We start from the raw sequence: 21071 nt of genomic DNA, 5'->3' as shown, positions 1-21071 counted from the left end.
TCCATCTCCAAAACTTTCTCCCTTTACACTGTCTGAACTGGAAGACGCTTTGAAGAGGGTTAAACTGGGAACGGCTGCTGGCTATGATAACATCACCCCAGAACTCATTCTTAACTTGGGCCCCGCAGCAAAGAAGTGGCTCACTACATTCCTGTTCCACATCTTGGAATCCGAATCTATGCCCAAAATTTGGCGTCATGCGAATATAATAGCAGTTTTGAAACCAAAGAAAGACCCAACACTGGCCGCCAGCTATAGACCAATTTCTCTCCTCTCCTTGTGTTACAAACTCCTTGAGAGGCTGCTTCTGTCACGTATTTCTCCTCTTACAGAGAAATTCCTATCACCCGCCCAAGCTGGTTTCCGCCCAGGAAGATCTACCTGCGAACAAGCCGTGGCCCTCTCAACTTAGATTGAAAATGGATTCCAGAAGAATTTAAAGACGGGTGCTGTCTTTGTTGATCTCACAGCAGCCTATGACACGGTCTGGCACCGTGGTCTCCTAGTCAAGATCTCAAGATGCCTGCCTCCATGGGTGGCCAACACTATATCGTTCCTTCTCCAAAACAGAAGATTCCGGGTGCATCTGGGTGACAAGTCTAGCAGATGGAGACTTGTCTCAAGTGGCCTCCCCCAGGGCTCTGTTCTGGCTCCTACGCTATTTAATATTTACATCAATGACCTTCCAGAAACTTCTTCAAGGAAGTTCATCTACGCCGATGACATCTGCTGTGCAACTCAGGCATCCAAGTTTGACATCCTCGAGGAAACACTCACGAAAGACATGTCTCTGATATCTGATTACTGTAAAAAATGGCGACTAATCCCTAGCACTGCAAAAACGGTATCATCTGTTTTCCATGTACACCATGCCTCGGCCTCACGTGAACTTAATGTGCAGCTTGGCGATACGAGAATCCGGCATGAAGCCCAGCCAGTCTATCTTGGCGTTACTCTCGATCGCACTCTGTCATTTCACAAACATCTCATAAAAACTGCAGCAAAGGTGGGCGCAAGGAATAACATCATTGCAAGACTGGCCAGCTCCTCATGGGGCGTGAGCGCTTCCACACTGCGATCATCATCTCTGGCATTATGCTATTCCACTGAGAATACTGTGCCCCAGGATGGTTCCGTAGCCCCCATGTCCACTTGGTCGATTCCAAATTATATTCCTCCATGAGTATCATTTCTGGAACCATCCATTCCACCCTGGTTCCATGGCTGCCAGTTCTTAGCAACATCGCCCCCCGCCAGATATTTGTCGGGATGCGGCATCATCTAAGTTCATTTCCCACGTCTACGCTCGACCGGACCTGCCAATATACGCGGATATCTTTGCCCACCCTGTCCAACGCTTGACGTCTCATCACCCAATCTGGTCCCCTACACTGAACTTCTCTGTTCCAGACTCTTGGAAACGGAGCTGGCAGTCAGCTGAGGTCAAGAACAAACACCTCGTCACAGACCCCTGCAAGCGTCAACCCGGCTTTGACCTAGCACGTTATGATCGGGCCCTCCTCAATCGCTATCGAACAGGCCATGGCCAGTGCGCCGCTATGTTCCATCGCTGGGGAGCCAGAGACGACCCGAACTGCCCCTGCGGCTCCAGACAGACTATGACCCACATAGTCAACGACTGCCACCTCTCCAGATTCAAAGGAGGTCTGGAAACTTGACATCAGGCTCAACCTGACGCTGTTGACTGGCTACAGAGGAAGGGCAAAAGCTAGAAGAAGAAGCATTATGCTATCTACCCCTGCCCACACTTTCACTTTTAACAATAACATAATGAGAGTGCGTTTCACCTTTATTAGCAATACTTTTGTAAATAGCAGTAGCCGAGGTCTTACTGTATGCTGTGCCAAGCTACATGTAAGCACAGTTCTTTATGACATTATTACTATTCCTATTTTCTAGATGAGAAAATATCTATCTAAAGAGCAGATAGACTCTCTCCCAAATTTGAAACCAGACAGTTTGTTTAGCATCCTGCTTTAGTTTTTCAGGCTATTCTGCCCCCCCCCCCAATAATTGTAAGCTGCTAGATAAATTTAATTAAATGTATGGTCTTTATACTTTAAGAGGAATGTAGCTGTCTAGTTCATAGATTAAGTGACTTTATTTATGACAAAAACAAATTTTGAAGAAAAAACATTCCTAGGGGGCTGGGTAGTGGCCCACCCAGTTAAGCGCACACATTACAGTGTGCAAGGACCTGGGTTCAAACTCTGGTCCCCACCTGCAGAGGGAAAGCTTGATGAGTAGTGAGGTGGTGCTGTGAGTATCTCTGTCTCTGTTCCTCTCTGTCTCTCCCCCTTTCCTTTCAATTTCTCTGTCTCTGTCAATAAATAAATTTTAAAAATAAAAGATATAAAAAAAGATAAAATCTTCCCTAAACTCTTTTTTTTTGGGGGGGGGGGGGCGCTGACGTGGTACTAGGTCCTCAGACATATGCTATTCCACTGCTGTTAGGTCCTGCCCCATTTCAGGCTGAGAGAGACAGAGACACACACACACACACACACACACACACACACACACACACACAGAGGTCATCTCTCATGATCTCATCTTAAGAACTTCCCTGACTGGTCCTGTTACTCTCAATGTGGTTCCAGAGTTTGAATTTATAGTACCTGACACATGGTATAGTACACATCCTGCCAGGTAACTAGCTCCCAACCCCTTTGGTTCTTGTTTCATTTTTAGTTTTTTTTTTTTAATAGCGTTGTTGCTTTACCATAAATTCAGAACCGTTTTCTCCTTTTTACCTAGAAACTTCTCTTAGCAGTTTTGGTAGCTGCATCGCCTATCCCTGTCAACATAGAGATAGAGATAGTACATATGACCCGTTATTTTTCGGATACTCTCTTCAGAAACTTCACCCACCACAGTGTTGATCCTCTCCTCTTTCTCTCCCCCCCCTCCCCACAGCAGTATTCAGATGGAATAATCTTCTCAGACTGCCATAACAAAATGTCATAGACTGGGTGATTTAAACAACAGAAATTTATTTCCTCAGTGTCTAGATGGTGGAAATTTGATATCAGGGTGCCAATATGGTCTGTTCTGAGGACTCTCTTCCTGACTTGCAGATGGCTGCCTTCTGGCAATGCCCTCACATGTGGTGGTGGGGTGGTGTTGGTGGTGGAATAAGGGTGGGAAAGGACTTGGAGAGAAAGAATGAGAGAATAAACACCATCTCTTCCTTTTCTTATAAATCTGTAGTCCAACTGGATTAGGACTTAATTCTGATGACTTCATTTCAAACCTCGTTACTTCCAAAAGATTTTACCTCCAGAAATAATCATACTAGGGCTTCAACACAGAAATATTGAGGCAACACCGTTCAGTCTATAATATCAGTGAAGTGATATCATGCTCTCAATTTTGGAGGCTAACCAATTGGAAACACTATTCTAGGAAAATTCTCATTTTTGTTTAGAAAGAAGAAAGTGATCTTACCTCAGCAACAGCACTTTTTTTTTCCTTCCTGTTTTCAACCTCCAAAGACTGATATCTTAAAAATCATGTTATAGAGTACTTAATCTGAAATATTTTTCAATGTTCTTTTGACCCAAAGCAGTGAGAGCATTTATTTGCTAACAGTGTGAATCTGTGTAAATAAGTTTACTAAGTTCATGTATATGTGAAACATCTACTTCCTTTTGTCTGAAAGCTGTGACTTCAAATCCATATTTGGAAAACACTTTTTTTTTTTTTAATTTTCTATTGCTAACTTAAATGAGGTAAACTTATGGAAAGTGTGAAACTTTGCTTCTGAAATAGTAATGAAACAAATGATGAACAAATCACTGACTTTAAAACTTTGATCATTTTTATAATATAATTCAGTAAGAAAGTTAAGTTTAATACTGATAACTTACTCTTCCTGGGGCAAAGAGAACAATAAGCTAGTATTAAATGTCACTATTTTGCACAAACAAATAAAAAATGCAAGCGTATCCTATTGCACAGTGAAGGAGCTTAAATGTTTTTTGAGCAAGGAGACCAGTTAGACTCTTATTAAGAGGTTTTCTTGTTTTGTTTTTTGCCTTCAGGGTTATCAGTGGGGCTTAGTGACAGCACTAGGATTCCTGGTGGCCATTTTTATTGCATAGGACAGAGAGAAATTGAGAGAGGAGGGGGAGATAGAGAGTAAGAGGGAGACACCTGCAAACCTGCTTCACTACTTATGAAGCACTCCCCCCCCAACACACACACACACTGCATGTGGAAGCTGGGGGCTCGAACCCGGATACTTGTGAGGGTCCTTGAACTTAGTACTGTTAACCAGGTGAGCCACCACCCAGCTCCCAACTTTCATTGAGATTTAGTCAGCTTATTTGCATACCACAAGCAACTTGTGTTCTCTTTCTTATAATTCTCTCAAAAAGTTAACACAAACAGTAGATATTTCATTTTATAAATTAGGAAATGAAGGTGAGAGGGATTAAGTAAGTTTGAACTAATTCACAAATACAGGGAGTGAGCATGCACTCTTTTGTATCATTATAGGTTGGATATTCCCCTCCTTAGTATGCCCGGTGCTTCAGTGGAATTACATAAAGAACCTGAGAGAGATTTCTAGATTTCTCTCTCAGAGGTGCTTACAGGAGTCTTTTTCATAAGCTTACTATGGTGCCAGAAACTATACTATTTGTTGATTCCTTTAAATTAAGGCATTACCCTTTTTGAAAGGTATAAAGCATTGAGCAGGAAAAGTGACTAAATACATTGTGAGACTTCAAGATTCATTTCCAACAAGGTCGACAGTGAAAAGGAGGGCATGATTCAGTGTTGGGTCCAAAGCTGGGCTTAGTTATAGGACAGGTTACAGGAGATGCATGGTGAGAGGGCTATGGTAGGGGCCAGGGATACCAGGGCAATCAGGAAGTAGTCTAAAGACATCAGAGAATGAATTGTTCTCCACAAAATGCTTAAAGTAGAGGTAGGAAAACAAATATGCTCTGTTTGCAGCTTAGTTTATAGTTGTGTTACTATAACAAACCCTATATGAAATGGAGACCTCTCCCCCTCTGTCTCTGTCTCTCTCTCTCTCCATATATATATATTGGTGATTTAATAATGATCCACAAGTGTTGGGCAGTACGACAGCTCCCCCCTGCTTAATGCTGTGGTCTATTTACATAATCACTGTTTTACCTAAGAACCACCCTGCCTGCAGTGCACTGGTTTAATCCCACTGGTTCGAACTCTCTTTTTGCTCTGCCCCCCTCTCCTAGTCACACCCTGTTTTCCACTAGTTTTCACTCTCTTATTGCTCCACCCTCTCTACGTCACATCCTGTTTTCCACCCTACTATTTCCTTCTTGGCGAGTATAAATACAGCTGCTATTCTGATTAAACACTGGATTGCCTTCTGGCTCCAAGAGTCCCAGAGTCTCTCTCCTGTGATGCTAGTCCGGCATGAGTTCCTGATCCCTCTCCCATGCAGCAGCCTAGGTTGACTCCAGTCAAGTTCTCTCCAACCCAGAGAGCACTTGCTCTGGAAGAAGTACCCTCAGGCTATCCCAGCAGACAAAATTGTGGGGTAAGAGAAGTATAATTCCACATAGTTCCCACCACCAGAGTTCCACATCACATCCCCTCCTTTGGAAGGTTCCCTGTTGTTTATCCTCCTGGGAGCATGGACCAAAGACTTGTGGAGTGCAGAAGGTTGGAGGTCTAGCGACTGTGATTACTTCTACTCTGGACATGGAAGTTGACAGGTCGATTCATAACCCCAGCCTGTTTCTCTTTCCCTAGTGGGGTAGGTGGGCTTCCAGGACACATCGGTGAGATCTTCTGTCCAGTCAAGTCAGGTTGGCACCATGGTAGCATCTTAAAGAGTTCTCTTAGGGTGAGAAATAGGATCATGAGAAGTAAGTGTACATGTATTCATAGTGATGGCTTTAAGCTTGATAAACACCTGTTCTGGCAACATGCTAGATAGCTTGTCTTGTTCACATACATTAATAAGAACCCTACATTTTCTGACAATATTGTAGTGATTTTATTTTTTTTAAAAAATACACAATACAAACTGTTCATACTAGTAGGCAGTTAAATTAGCAATATATATATATATATATATATATATATATATATATTCTTAAATGTTTTGAAATTAAGAAAAAAAGGGAAATTGATATATAATTATTTAAGTTACACAATACTAATTACTTAACCTGAGTCACATTATATGCCAGAGGGGACCATATAAACAAGCTATACTAATGAGGTATGGGAAAAATGTTAGCTTTTCATAAATGACTGTTTGGAATGATGGCAGGAAGTAAAAATAAAAAGGAATAGACTCATGGGAATAGAACCATTCTTTACTTGTGATAGCTAGACAGACATCCAGAAAATGATACATCTTTTAAAACAGGGAATAGGAAAACTATATATGTTTTTTTTCTTTCAGTTTTTTGCCTCCTTCCTTCCTTACTACCTTTTTTCCTTCCTTTTTTTTTTTTGTTTGGCAGCTCTCAAGAGAAGATCCTACCTTCATCATGCATGTCATCTCTGGGATAGAGATAGCTAATGAGACCAGTCTATAGCCATATATGTGCAGAGGATTCAGCATGCAGTTCTCAGGCTAGTGGAAAGGATCTGCTTGTTAATTTTAACTGCAGTTAGTTTCTGCGGATCCCATTTTCTGATCTTGTCTCAAAACCCTCTTTGTATTCCAAGGAAGAAAGTCCTGCCCTAGCTTCTCCCAGACTATTGGCAGTAATACATGTTGTCTTCAACATTTTGTACCAAAGAAGACAAAACTAGATTCAGAGCGCTAAACATGCTGTAACCAGCCATGGTTAGAAGTTGGATGGTATTTACTTATTTATTTATTTATTTTCCTCCAAAGCATTTATTCTGGATGCCTGATTGACTCGACTTTGTTCACTTAAGTCATATCAGGAATTTCTTGTTGGGGAAAAAAAATCAGATATTTCTCTTCTTTTTTATGTGCTATTCCTTTGCTGTCTGTAGTAATGAACAGCCATCCTGGGGCTGGGTGGTGGTACACAGGATTGAGCACACGTGTCACCATGCCTGAGGACTGAGATTCAAGACCCCAGTTCCCAGCTGCAGGAAAGAAGGTTCACAAGTATTAAAGTAATGTTGCAGGTACCTCTTGTCTCTCTTCCTCTCTGTCTCCTCTTTCCTTTTCCTTCTCATTTTTCCCCCTCTGTCATATTAAATAAAAAAAAAAGGACAAAAAATAAAGGGGGAAAAGTGGAAATAGTGACCACCAAAATCAGTGGGCTTGTCATGAAGGCAATAACCCTGGTGGCAATAAAATAATAATTAAACAGCCAGTCTATACCCAACCAAGCAGAAGTCTGTTTAATGTTGTAGTCTCCAAACGTCTACTTTTAATTAGGATGGATTTTTCTTCCTTGTGATTCCTCTACTTAGTGGAGATAATATGGCAAGGATTATGGGATGGGTTGGACACATGAGAATACTAAGTCATGATTTTTATTTTCATACGTTATAGGTTTGTATAAATCTGCTCACCATATATGTGGTGCATTGGGCACATGTGCGTTTGCACATTTTTTAAATTATCTTTGATATTTGCTTATGTGGTTAAATTCTAAAAATGTTAATTTCATAATTAATATCCAGCACATTACTTGGAAACTGAATGTTTTCTGATTTAAATCACCCAAGAACTTAGATTATAGAACCAGCCTGGATAAGTCTTCCCTGTTGGTACTGGAAAAATAATTTGTCTTTGATTCTGATTTTTTTTTTCTCTTCCCACCCTTAATATAGCTTCTGTAGAAGAATCCACAGGAATTGCTGTGATAAAGTAGAATGATTGTATCTTTTTTCCCTTTTTTTTTTTTCACCAGTTTTCCTGATTTCTTTCAAATTTTATGTTGTCTACTGAGTATGGCTTTGGTATTCGACCTTTCCTTTGTTTTGCCTTTGTTGTTTTTCCTTTGCCATCCTTACTCGATGAAGTATGCCCTCCCCCCACACACACACCTAGCTAGTTCCCCATGCTTTTAATTTTTATTAAGGGAAAAAATTATGATTTGCAAGGTAGTTGCTGTCACATGTGGACAGTTTTTTTTTTTTTTTAATCTTCCTGTGATAGTGATATGTGTCTGTATGCACCACCCGCCACCAAGTGATGTCCTATTGTCTGGAAGAGAAGATACCAGGTCTCTGGAGACAGAACACTGTGTGAATGATGGTTGCATCCAGGATGCCTGATCACTGTATGCGTTTGAAAGTTAGAGGGTTCTAAAAAAGCGGTTAGGCGTTAGAAGAATTGATTTATTAAGACAGATTAAAGGAGCTAAGTGTGAATAGTTTGGTTAAGTAATAACTTAGCAGAATACATAATGGGAGCTTCCAAGGAAAGAGAGTAATTATCTAGACTGGTGACTTGTTGAGTTGTGAGGAGGAGAAGGTGAGGTACTTTGTTCCATAAGTGTTAATTTTAGAAAACAACACAATAGTCTCATCACATAATCACAGATATTCACTAACTGTTAAATGAACAAAAGTATGAGTGTGTAACACATTTATAGTACACATTAGTATTCCTTCAGGAAGTTTTGTAGCGAAGAATTTTTTAATTGCCACCAGGGTTATAGTTGGGGCTTGGTGCCAACACTACTAATCCACTAATCCTGGAGGCCATCTTTTTCCCTTTTTTCTTTCTAATTTTTTTTTATTAGGTAGAACAGAGAGAAAATGAGAGAGTTTGGGGAAATGGAGAGAGAGAGAGAGAGATACCTGCAGAGCCACTTCACCACTGCTGCAGGTGGGGAGGGGAGAAATGTTGAGCTTTGACTAACCCAGTACATCCCCCAAATTTGTTTTCTCACAAAAGTTTCTGTGATGTGACACATGTGTATGTCCCATGGAGCTAATGTTATGTAAAACATACCTGGGGAGATTCCAGCCTAAAAACACAGCTCAGTCAATGGTTTTCTTGCCCTAGCTCTGACCTGTATGGAGATCAGCTGAACTTTGCATCTCTTTTTCTTTGTCCCACATGCAGACCAGTTTCCTTCTTCCAATTGCAAAAATTTTTATTAGCAATTATCTTTCAGTTGATCCTTATTTACAGTAGCTTAAGGCTAAATAAATATTCACTGGCTGAAATTTCTAACAGTATTTTACCACCGGTTACCCTGTGTTCTTAATGGGCCTGTAATTCACATCATTTTGTTTTTTTCATGTCTTATCCAAATTTGTTTTGAGATGCAAAACTATCAGTAGTTATCGGTCTGGTTGGACTCTCATCTGTAGGCATTCTATGGGATTCTCTAGGCTGAACTTCATACTAAGTACTTTTTATTGAAATCCTTCAAAACAGCATCTGTGAATGTTGTGTAAGGCAAGTTAGCAATGCCATTTTCTTCAACAATACTTAAATCTTTTAATGTCATACGTTGTCTTGAGTTACTTTAGCTTATACAGCCTTCCTCTTGACTCCCTCTGTTAATCAGCTAAACACCCTCTAGCTTCTTACGTTTAATGGAAATAAACTTTGTTTCCTAGAGCATTTCCTTCACTTACCATCAATCTCAACATCATTAAAAGTCATCTCATCTGGTCTTCTGATGTTTCTGAGTAAGATATTTGGTCATTACTATAGCTTCAGCTGTAAGTTTGTGTTTTTGAATATGGGAGACAGTCAAATTTAGGTACAGAAAGCATTTGCTACAACTCTGTCATTAAACAGTATCCAACATAGTACTGGGTTTTTGTGGCAGTGCCTCTGGGACTCAATTGGGGGACAAAGATGGGAAAGAAGAAAGGGCATACAAAAGGGAAAGAGGCAATTGTAACAAAGCTCTACTTCTATTTCACATGTTGGCTATTGATTGGGAGAAAGTTGAGGGTTTATTCATTTTTTTCTGTCTAATAATAGATTAGAAACAATTACAGTAATCAGAAATTCTCTAAAAAGTAAGACCAGAGGGGAGTCGGGCTGTAGCGCAGCGGGTTAAGCGCAGGTGGTGCAAAGCACAAGGACCGGCATAAGGATCCCGGTTCCAACCCCGGCTCCCCACCTGCAGGGGAGTCGCTTCACAGGCGGTGAAGCAGGTCTGCAGGTGTCCATCTTTCTCTCATCCTCTCTGTCTTCCCCTCCTCTCTCCATTTCTCTCTGTCCTATCCAACAATGATGACAACAACAATAATAACTACAACAATAAAACAACAAGGGCAACAAAAGGAAATAAATATTTTTTTAAAAAATTAAAAAAAAATAAAAGAAAAAAAAAGTAAGACCAGGTTCTAATAGAGCTTCTGAGAGATGTGGAAACAGCAAAAGATGTAAGTATGATGGGGATTATTAAATGACAAAAACTGACATATGCTCTAAAAAACGACTGCTTTTTCTTCTGTCTCTTTCTTTTCTCTCACTCCTTACCTCAGAACCTCTCCCTTTCTCATTAGCACCTCCACCAGAGTTGGAGCTGGGAAAGAGGAAGTGTTCAGACATGTACCTATTTGCATAGTCACTGCATTGAGTTAATGCCAAACAGCACAAACATTCCGTCCAGTTCTATAGACAAGCCCGTTTCACCCCACCAGTAAGGTATTATTTTCCTTTTTAGCATAGAACGGCTTATTGCCAAGCTTCTCTTAACTGTACATTACAAATAACATCTGATTAAGAATGTTCTGGATGGGTTAATTAGTGTGGTGACTATTATTAAGCAAACTGCTTGTTAGTATTATGCCTATTTGATCTTGGTATTGATGTGAAGTAATTGACCATAGAGCTACATTTGAAAAAGCTGAAATAAAGTTTTTGATTTCTATTATGGCAATAAATTATTGTATTAAACATGTCTGAAAATACGAGTTTTATGGCACAGAGAATCAGAATAAACTCTGTGTGGGATGGTAGATGTGGATTGTTTTATTTTTTAGAAGCATTAATACATTTGTCCTGCTTGCTTCAATACCAGCTCTGCTGAAACCAAGTCATTAAAAAAAAAAAAGTGTTTCTGCTTACTGCTACAGAGTATAGAAAGTGGTTTTTTTAACTTCCCGTACTGAAAAAACGTACTTTCTTTTACATTTAGCTAGTTAGCTAAGTACTCCTTTGGGTAACAGTCACTATACTTAAATACACAATTAAAGAAAAATATGAGAAAATATTATAAAGAAGGGAAGTATAATATATAGCCATTGTCTTTCAAGTACCTGGCTGTTAACTTTATTATTTATTGGTATTTTGTCCAGTTCTAGTATGTCTGTTCAACAGTAGCATCTCCATAGAGATTTTATTCCACGAACTAATAAATTACACCATCAGGGAGTTTTTCTTTAAATTCATCTTAAATTTTCCCACTCTCAACTTTATCTCATTATTCCTAGTTATACCCTCCTCGTAGCAGGCTAGACAATTACTCTCTTCCATCGGAGAGCCCTATCATGTACCCCTCTAGTTGTCACTTACCCAGGCTATTCCTATTTAACTCCTTTAATCTGTCCTCATAAATCAACTCTTCCACTGCCTTGATCATTATTATTGCTCTGCTAAGAACTCTCTAATTTTCAAACATAGAGTGATCAGGCACCCTGGATGAAATCAGTATTCACTAAGTATTCTGTCCTCACAGACCTGCTAACTTCCCCTCTGTACTAAAGGATCTCTAGAAAATGTCACTTCACTTGTTCAAATAAGCAAAAGCTTCTTTGTAAACTCAGGATATCATCTAGCTCATATTTTCCATGTATCTGACTCACTTTCAAAATTCGTTTTTGATATTTTTTTTTCCTCTCTACTTCATGAGATAAGTAGACCTAGTTTGGGGTGAATATGTACGCGTCCTAAGGCACCACTATCAAGTCAGTTACCCAGAACCTGTTTTAACAGGAGATTCTGTTCATCCTTGAGACCATTAGGGAAAACTGTTGAATAAAAACAGACCTCGCACCTTGCCCACAGCTAAATTCCTTGTCAGTTACCAGTTCTCCTTGTTTACAAACCTTTCGGCCAATCTCCCATCTCTTTTAATTTGCAACTTTGCTCACATGCTGGCTAATGTAAATGAATTTTATGAGGAAGAGGGGTCATGGTTCTGTTTTCTAAAATGAAAATACGTTATTTCAATGTCCATTGATTGATTGATTGTGTGTGTGTGTGTGTGTGTGTGTGTGTGTGTGTGTGTCTTCTATGTACTTAGTTTATAATTCTGTTAAGATCCTTTTAAAGCTTGCCCGGTATTCATTATCTGGCATAAACAAATAAGTTCCTTTGCTTTATTGTTGTTTTCCAGATATGTGCAGATATTCTGTCTCTCTCTCTTACCATTTGTCCCATTTATTTAGAAGAAGTTGAAGATAGTGCTACTGTCATTTCTTTCATCTTTTGTATGTGGTCAGTGAGAACATTTAAATTGATTTTTATTTCCTCAGAATTGCCTTAGTATTTTTAATTGTTGTGTTTTTTGAACAACAAAATGTGTACTTAGAATTTTAAATTGATTTCCGAAAGAAAGTTGATTAGTTCCCCCTGAGCGATTTGAAGCTATAATCTGTGTCTAAGTCTCCTTCCATTTACAATAATGAATTTATTTATTATTTTTACTAGGACACACTGGTTCATACCACATTTTATGCTTTTTGTATTTACATGCCATCATTTATGTATTACTTAGGGAGGAGGGTTCCTAGACATTAAGGTAATTTTTCTCAAAAGATTTTATATAAGAAACACAAAGACACCCCCCAAATAAGCTTTGGATTTTAGAATGTACTTAACATACTAAAACAGACTGGTTTCAGCTCAGTGGTGGTTTCTCTTTCCTTGTGTCAGCTCTTGCTTTCCAACCTAAAAGAATACTCTCTGGCCTTCCCCACCCTTTAAGTTCCATCATTTAAGTCCTATCTCCTCACTTTTTTTTTTTTAATTTACTTTATTTTTATTTTATGCCTCTAGGATCATTGCTGAGACTCAGTGATGGCACTCTGAATCCACTGCTCCTGGAGACCATTTTTTCCCCATTTTTGTTGCCCTTGTTGCTCTTATTGTTGTTATTATTGTGTTGTTATTGATGTAATTGTTGTTGGATAGGACAGAGAGAAATGGAGAGAGGAGGGGATGACAGAGAGGGGGAGAGAAAGACACCTGCAGACCTGCTTCATCGCCTGTGAAGAGAACACCCTGCAGATGGGGGAGTCGGGGACCGAACTAGGATCCTTACACCGGTCTTTGCTTTTCATGCCTTATGCACTTTACCCCCGACCCCCATCTCCTCATCTTTTAAGTCCCATCTCCAAGGGCTGATTCCCCCTCTCCTCTACTTCATTTGAAATAGACCTCTTACTTAGTGCTTCTGTAACTCAGCTTAGATTCTGCATCTGTGCCTGAAACTGTCTTCATTTGTCATTTTCTCTCAGTTCTATGAGAAAACTTGAGTTACCCGTTTTTAAAGGCTCTACATTTCCCTCCCACATCAGGAGTGCTGCCATGATTACATATGTTCTTTTCCTGCTTCCAGGATCCTGTTTCCTTCCTCAAGCAACAAACCTTTTGAACACCAATTCATTAAAGAAAATGTGATCTTGTGTTCTCTGCTCTACTCTCTACCTTCCTATCTGCCTCAGCTTTCAGAATCAGCAGTCCGGTTTTGCTCCACAGAATCTGCCCTTGGATAAGCCCTTAGATAACAAGGCCAAAACCCATTGTTTCTAGTGCTACCTTGCATCCTACTTTGCACATTTCTTTCTCTTTATTTTTTCCCTTTTATTCTTTATTTTATTTGATAGAACAGAGAGAAATTGAGAGGAAGGGGGAGGTAGAAAGGGAGAGACAGAGAGACACCTACATAATGCTTCACTCATGAAGCATCCCCCCCACCTGTAAGTGGGGACCGGAGACTGGAAGTGGGTCTTTGTGCATGGTAATATGTGCACTTAACCACGTGTGCCACCACCCAGCCCCACACACATATCTAAGTCTATTTGATTCTTCCTTACATGGCCTTTTGAAACTCTAGTTTTGTTGCAATGATATCATATTATTTTTCTCAGCTGTTAGAAATATTCCTTATTTTCCTCTTTCCATAGTTCTTCCTGTTAATTTGTTTCTTTTATTTCTTCTCTTAGTCACCAATCTGGGAAGAGACCAAGTTTCTGGATGAAGGTCAGGGACTCTGAGAAAGTGGCCCCAGTCTACCTCTCTGACCTCGGTGGATCTTGTAGGGTCCCTTTGAATTGTATATTTGTTTTCTCACTGGGGTTTCACCACTCAGGGCTGATTTTTTTTTTCAGATAAACAGACACACACACACACACACACACACACACACACACACACACACACACACACACACACACACACGGACACACACAGACAGAAACACCATAACACGAAATGTCCTCCAATACAGAGAGGTATGATCTTAAACCTGGGTTGTGCTCTTAAGGAAACAGGCACACTATCTAGGCAAGCTGTTTTGCTGGCCCTGAGTTGTGTATTATTCCCTGAAGGGTTGATGTTTTTTCATACCCCTTCCCTGTAGCTATCTTATTTCTTTAGTGTAGAACTTTCCCTCATCTGGTTTTCAAAATCTTTCCCCTAAAGTCAAAACTAATCTCTAGTTCTGTTTTATAAATGTCTATACTTTATAGAGACTATGTTTACTCATTGCTTAGTTTTGTTTATATGTTCACCCCCACTTTGTCATCTCTAAATACTGCTGGTTTGCTTATTGAAGAGATGGTGAGCTCCTTAACTCTTTTAAAAGACACTTCTACCAATAAGGAATTCTGTGTTGCAAAACATAATAGGAAGATATTGAAGAGATAATAGCAAAATGAATGCCCAAACGGTGGCTTAGACTGTAGAGCATAGATCTTACATGAGTGAGATCACAGATTCCATCCCTGGCACCAATATGCTGGAGAGTTGTTCTGGTCTTTGTGTTTCTCTCTTTTGCTCCTCCCCCCATCCCACCTTTCCTCCTCTCAGAAAATACACACACACACACGCACACACACACGCACACGCACACACACACACACACACACACACTCAGGATCAATTTAAAGTGTGTACAGAACAGTCATGTGAGCAGAATTGGTCGTCAGTAGTAAGGGCGTCTCAGGCATTGGTGTAGGCTGGTCAACATGTGTGGCATGTAATTGAGTATCAGACTTAGTGAGGACTGGAAAATACAAAATGGAACTCCAAAAAGATAAAAGAAAGAAGAGTAATAAACCATCTCTCTACTTTATTTTTTTTCTTTTATGTTAGCACAGAACAAATTTTATTGCCACAGAAACTCTTTGGAAACCATTCAAAGACAATCCAGTCTACTTAAGACTTTGAAACTTACCCTGAATAGCTACTACTATTTTGTGACTTTTCTAGAATTTTTGTTATATTTCAATTTTATTTTGTCTTAGTTTTATACATGACCATCATCATGTCATTACAAAAAAAAAAAAAAGTAAAAGGAGTAGGAGAATGCGACGTAATGATTATGCAAAAGATTTTCATGCCCAAGGTGCTGAGGTTCCAGGTTCAATCCCCAGCTGCACTATAATACAGAGCTGAGTAGTACTCTGGTTTCTTTTCTTTCTTCTCTATGTCTTTCTCTCTGTATCTCTCTCACTAAAATAAATTTAACTTTTGAAAAGTTAAAGGACGAATTTTAAACATCCTTTTGACTTATCAGGGGTTGCATTTCCTTTCTACCACAGATTCATGCCAGAGCACAAAGTTGCCCATTTCCAGCAGATGCGGAGTCCCGAAGGAAAGGGTGGCGTTTCTTCACTTGTGATTCTCCCTTCCTTACAAGAGCAGGATAGTTCTGAGAAGCTCTTGAAGAACTTGACCATAGAGTCTGGACCTTGCAAAACTGCACAGCAAGGAAATCTGGGTGTCTCACCAATGCAGGGGTCCGACGTGAACGCATGCACATTACCAAATAATTCAAGCACACATCCTGGAGAAAATGAACCAAATCTGACTCTTATTCCGAGTGATGTTTTGGCCGGAGCTGATGAACAGTCAAGACCACTGCACATTGTCTGGCCTCACCGGTGGTAAGTTGAGGACATTCTAATTTAATCAATCAACTGTAGAATGGGTAGTAGAAAACATGTTCTGATGATGGAAGCAGTAATTTGTTGTCCCTGTGGCGTTAAGGAAGAGCTCACCCTCGGGTGACTGTGATACCACTGTGGTGTCAAGGTGGTGCGACACAATGTCGTTATACAAATGATTATGCACTTAGATGAAAGTTAAGTTACACATTATTTCTTACAGTGAATTGTTCCTTAGTCCTAGTATCTAAACACTTGCAAGAAACCAAATTTTGTTTTAGGGAGTTTTAAAATAGACAAGTAGAATTTTGCATTTTTATAAAGATTGTTATTCCAAAGCTATTTCATCTGTACACATTTGCAAAAGTAGTATTAGCATTGAAGCAAAGATGATTTCTACTTAGTCAGTTGACCAGTTTTAACTGGGTGCTTTTTATTTTCACTTATAATATATATCAGAAATTCGAAACTATTTCCATTCTCTGAAATATGACCACATTGTGATAAGCAAAATACTTCCTAGCAGCATCTTTTCTTAAACAGAGGGGGAAGATAATCAAACACAGCACACAATCACACCAAATATAAACTCATGGACTTAACCCTGGCTCCTATAAATTAGGATTTAAAGAGGTAAAAATGTCCTGATGATCGTATGGTATTAAGCATGAACATTTTAATCTAGTTTTTATTCCTCCCAGTTAGTTTAATCTGCATGTGGCCTGATTAGAGTTCACTTCCCCCCACAGATTATGGCCCCTTTATGGCAGAGATGCTGTGCTGTTCATTAGGTCCGATTTTCTGAGAGCAACTGTATCCAGGTGAAGCAATAAACACACCACACTGGCCAGGCAAAACGCTTTTGCTGAGGATTTGACATCCTACACATTAAAACTCCGGAAGCTCTCTCTCAGTTGATCTGCAGCATCTGGTACCTAAAAGGATTTTCATCTTTGACTCTCAGTGTATGAACATAAATTCTAGGGATTGAGAGTTAATGTGGAATGTGTTTTTAGATTTGTCTCTTCAACTTCAGCATTCTAACATAACTTTACCAAAGTTCCCCCCCCCCTTTTTTTAATCCCTTTTTTCCTGCAGTGTGACAGCATTCACTATTCTTTTATGTTATTTTAAAATCCTGTGGGTCTGGCTGTGATGAGCCTGTTTGAAGGTAAAAATCACTGTTGACGTGCTTCCAGAAAATCTTTCCTCTTATGTTGCTAACCTTTGCTGGTATCGAAAGTGAATGCACATTGCAAGACAATCAGTTAATCAGTTCTCAAAAGTTAAGCTCTGGGTTAGCATGGAAAAAGCTAAATTGAAAAATGTGTAAGCTCCTATTGCAAAACAGCACACTGATATGAGAGGAGTGAGAACCATGCTATCAAGTACACTGCACAAAATTAGACAGAGCTCGCTATGTTAATAAAATTAGCAATATTAAATTGAATAATTCCCTCTCTTCCTTTGTATATTTTTGCCTTAATTTAATTTAATTGCCTAAAGTTAGTTGCTTAAAGAGATGCAACATTATGTTTGTGCACATTCTTATTGTTAAAGCTAAATTATTTTTAATTTGGAGAAGAGGGGGGAAAAAGCCGCATCAGCAAGAGTAAATGCCAAAATATAAAAGTAACACATTCATCCTTACGGGTAATATAGTAGAACATTGGAAACTTGGAGGTTGCCAGACACATAGCTAACATTAGGGCTAATTTTGAAAATCTAGCGTGCAGTCAATTTTACTGATGCCTGGGGACATACAAGGTAGAAGCTGACAAGAGAACTAATTTTGTTTGGGTTATTTACTGCTATGCATCATCCGTGGGTTCCCGCCTGACACACAGCTATATGAAGGGGGATATTATCACACACTAAAAATTTATGTTGACATTCGATATTTGTTCAATATGTCAGCAGTATTACTTTCATAATCAAAAGAGTAAGAAAAAGAGAAAAGAAAAGCACTTTATGCTCATATAGATATATCTTTTTAATAACAGTCTATAAGGTTAATATAGTTTACCTTTGAGAGTATACAATGAAAACAAGCAGGGTTAGGAGGGGAAATGACAGAAAGCATCAACCCGAGCTGTTTGTTTGCCATTACCTAAGCGAGCCATGTCAGCTCTCTGGCCCGCGTCTGATAGCTATTTGTTGTACAGAGAGCACAGCATAAAAAACATATCAAACTCTTAATACTATTGTGTGCCCATAACCATCTGTCACTGCTAGCCTGGAGATGAGAGGAAGATTACGAGGAATAAACACTGAGCCGCTGAGCATTGGTAAAGCCTTCGGGCAAAAAACTCTTGTGGGGACATCAAAGACATTCTAATTCCGAGGCAGTCAAGGATTACAGTGTGTAACCTGTGCTGACAACAGATAAATGACTGGCAATATTGTGCCAGAGCTGTTGGGTCCTGCATGGAGTACTGATGATGATGATGATGATGTTATCTTGCAGAATGGACTCTGCTGGGATAATTTTATGATAAAACACTTTTTTCAAATGCCACTGGGTCTAGGCAGACATTTCCTAGCTACAGGGGTAGCAATCAGTTTCTTCAAAATTTACTGTTCTAAGCCCATTAGAGTTCCAAGGCAGCAAGAGTCTCCAATGAAAATCTGAAACGCCTATATTTTCTTTAGGCGAATGTATGCAAATGTCATGTGTTGAACTCCTGCCCTTTAGTGGTAGACATTTTCTCATCTGATTTATGTAAATCTGCTCATAAAAATACAGTTAGTTTCTAATTGGTGAATATGAATTAGAAAATTAAGATTCTGGTTTGGCATTCATCAAGCATCCCCAGTTGCAAGCACAGATTTACTTAGACTTCAGATCGCCTGGTAGAAATCATGGAACTGACCAGTCAATACAAATGAATGGGAGTAACGGGAAACCATGGTTTTTGCTAGAAATGACCAGGGCTGCTTCTTCACCAGCAAGTATAGTTTGATGCCCACCTCCCCCCCCCACCCCCACACGCGACCACCACCACTAGCCTTGTGCTTAACATGCTGTTCTTGTCAGTGCTGTGAGCTCCTTAAACTACTTGCTAGAAGGAAAGTCTTCTTAAAAGTAGCCTTCAGGAACTCACAGCCAGCATATTTTGGAGCAAGAGACTACATTGGCAGTTGTTTGCCTGTAAACATAAAGGAGAAATGGACACTGGAGAGGGCAGTAGGGTTCTTCAAGCCTGTCATTACCTTGCCTAACAAAACAAAAATAAAACCCTCCTCCCTTGTCATAAAAAATATGCCCATGAAATCATGCTGTTGTGGTGGCCAACTCTAAAAAAATGAAGTGATGTTGACCTCATTGTGTTAGTTCCACACTGGGATCATGAATGGTCTAAAATATAGTGTTAGCCTCTAACACAGCTCGCACTAAGTCAACCAAATGTAGAGCCTCCTTGCTAGGACATGTATCAAAATCAAAAGTGACATTTTCTAGAAGATACATTCTGGCTTTAAATCTGTGTTAAAATGTCTGTGCATGAGAACAGGCCCTTAAACACGATGCTTGCCCCCACTCTTCATTCTTTTTTGAATCTGAGCTTGTCAAGGATTATAGTGTGCAACCTCTGCTGACAACAGCTAAATAACTGATGGTATTTTAGCGGAGTTGCTGGGTTCTCTCCAGAGTAATTTGTTTTCTCCTTTCTATCCAGTCTTTAATGTTTTGGTATAAACATCTAGAGCAAAGCACGGCTAGTAGAAATGACTTACAGAGAAAGACCTGGGGAAAAAAATGGACTACAACTAGCAATGCTCTTTATTTTAACCATTTTATTTCCACATATGATGTAAATGTAGCATTGCACCCAGCTCCAGCCTTTATGCAAATACGCTGTGTATTGTAAGGACACCAAAAAGGCTTTGCTGGGGAGAGTGGTAAAAAACAATTTACAAAACACTGAAGGATAAAGCTTCCAAGGCTGGAGTTCTCATACTCTTTGATATGAAGATTCTTCCATAATCTTTCAAATTACTGGGATAGAAAAGAGCTTTTATCTGTTGGGGTAATAATATCTGTCAATATATCTTTCAATATGAAGATTATATTTGAAATTAAAATTTAGGGTCAGGGGATAATATCTCGGTAGAATATAGGACTTAACATGCATGGATTCAACCCCTGGCATTGCAGATGCCAGAGCTAAGATGTGTCGTGGTCTCTCTTTTTCTCCCATAAAAAAATAATAAGTAAGATTATGGAAAAAAATATTAAAGCAGGAAAAAGTTTAAAGATGTGTATTGCAGCAAAGCAAAGAACTCTGGAGAAAGGGTGCTGGAGGGAGTGTGTATGTGTGTGTGTGTGTGTGTGCGCGCGCACGCGTGCACGCATGTGAGGTGTGTGTGTGTGTGTGTGTGTGTGTGTGTGTGATTTTCAGCTCCTGGTATACAGTGAGGACCTAATTTAGGAGTAAGAATATTCTGCAGACATCTGTCTTGGTAAGATGAGAAATTGTACACATGTGCCAGCACTATACTGTAAACAATCAGCATCCCCATAAAAAGTCAATTTTACATTAAATAATTTTATATAACAACAAAGAACCAAATGTGTGGGAGTGCCAGGCAGCAGTGCACATAGCAGGAAGCCCGAGGACCTGTGCAAGGATCCCAGTTCAAGCATCCGACTCCCCACCTGCAGGGGGGGTCACTTAGCAGCTATATTTTTCTCTCCCCTTCTCTATCATCTCTTCCTCTTCCGATTTCTCTCTGTGCTATCCAATAAAATGGTAAAAATGGCCTCCAGGAACAATGGATTCTTAGTGCCAGCATTGAGCCTCAGCAATAAACCCTGAAGGCAAAAAAAAAAAAAACCCAATGACAACAAGACAACAACAGCAACAACAACAAATATGTGATAGCATGAATAACACGTTTTATGAACAACAAATTTATTTTCCAAAGCTAAAAAGACTAGTGAGAAGAGTAAAATTATTTATATTTTTGTAAATTCATAATGTCTAGTGAGAACATACTTGGAATTTTAGATATTATTATTT

General features: G+C 39.5%; 1 protein-coding gene across 17 annotated transcripts in view; it reads left to right on the top strand.

Moving 5' to 3' along the window:
- Positions 1–21071, top strand: part of GTDC1 (glycosyltransferase like domain containing 1) — a 450095-nt gene that overhangs the window by 351309 nt on the left and 77715 nt on the right. For 16 of the 17 annotated variants that reach the window (XR_009545998.1, XR_009545999.1, XM_060178080.1 and 13 more), the window contains one exon: positions 15706–16050. The exons of the other annotated variant lie outside the window; for it this stretch is intronic. Coding sequence is in view for 14 of the 16 variants with exons in the window: in XM_060178080.1 (XP_060034063.1) it covers positions 15706–16050 (345 nt within the window). In the remaining 2 variants the exon portion in view is untranslated. The remainder of the gene's footprint in view (positions 1–15705; positions 16051–21071) is intronic. 17 annotated transcript variants of the gene reach the window in all.

The sequence above is a fragment of the Erinaceus europaeus genome, chromosome 18, assembly GCF_950295315.1.
Source record: "Erinaceus europaeus chromosome 18, mEriEur2.1, whole genome shotgun sequence".
Lineage (NCBI taxonomy): Eukaryota > Metazoa > Chordata > Mammalia > Eulipotyphla > Erinaceidae > Erinaceus > Erinaceus europaeus.
Note: the sequence above shows the minus strand (reverse complement) of the source record. Positions and strands in the feature narration are given on the sequence as shown.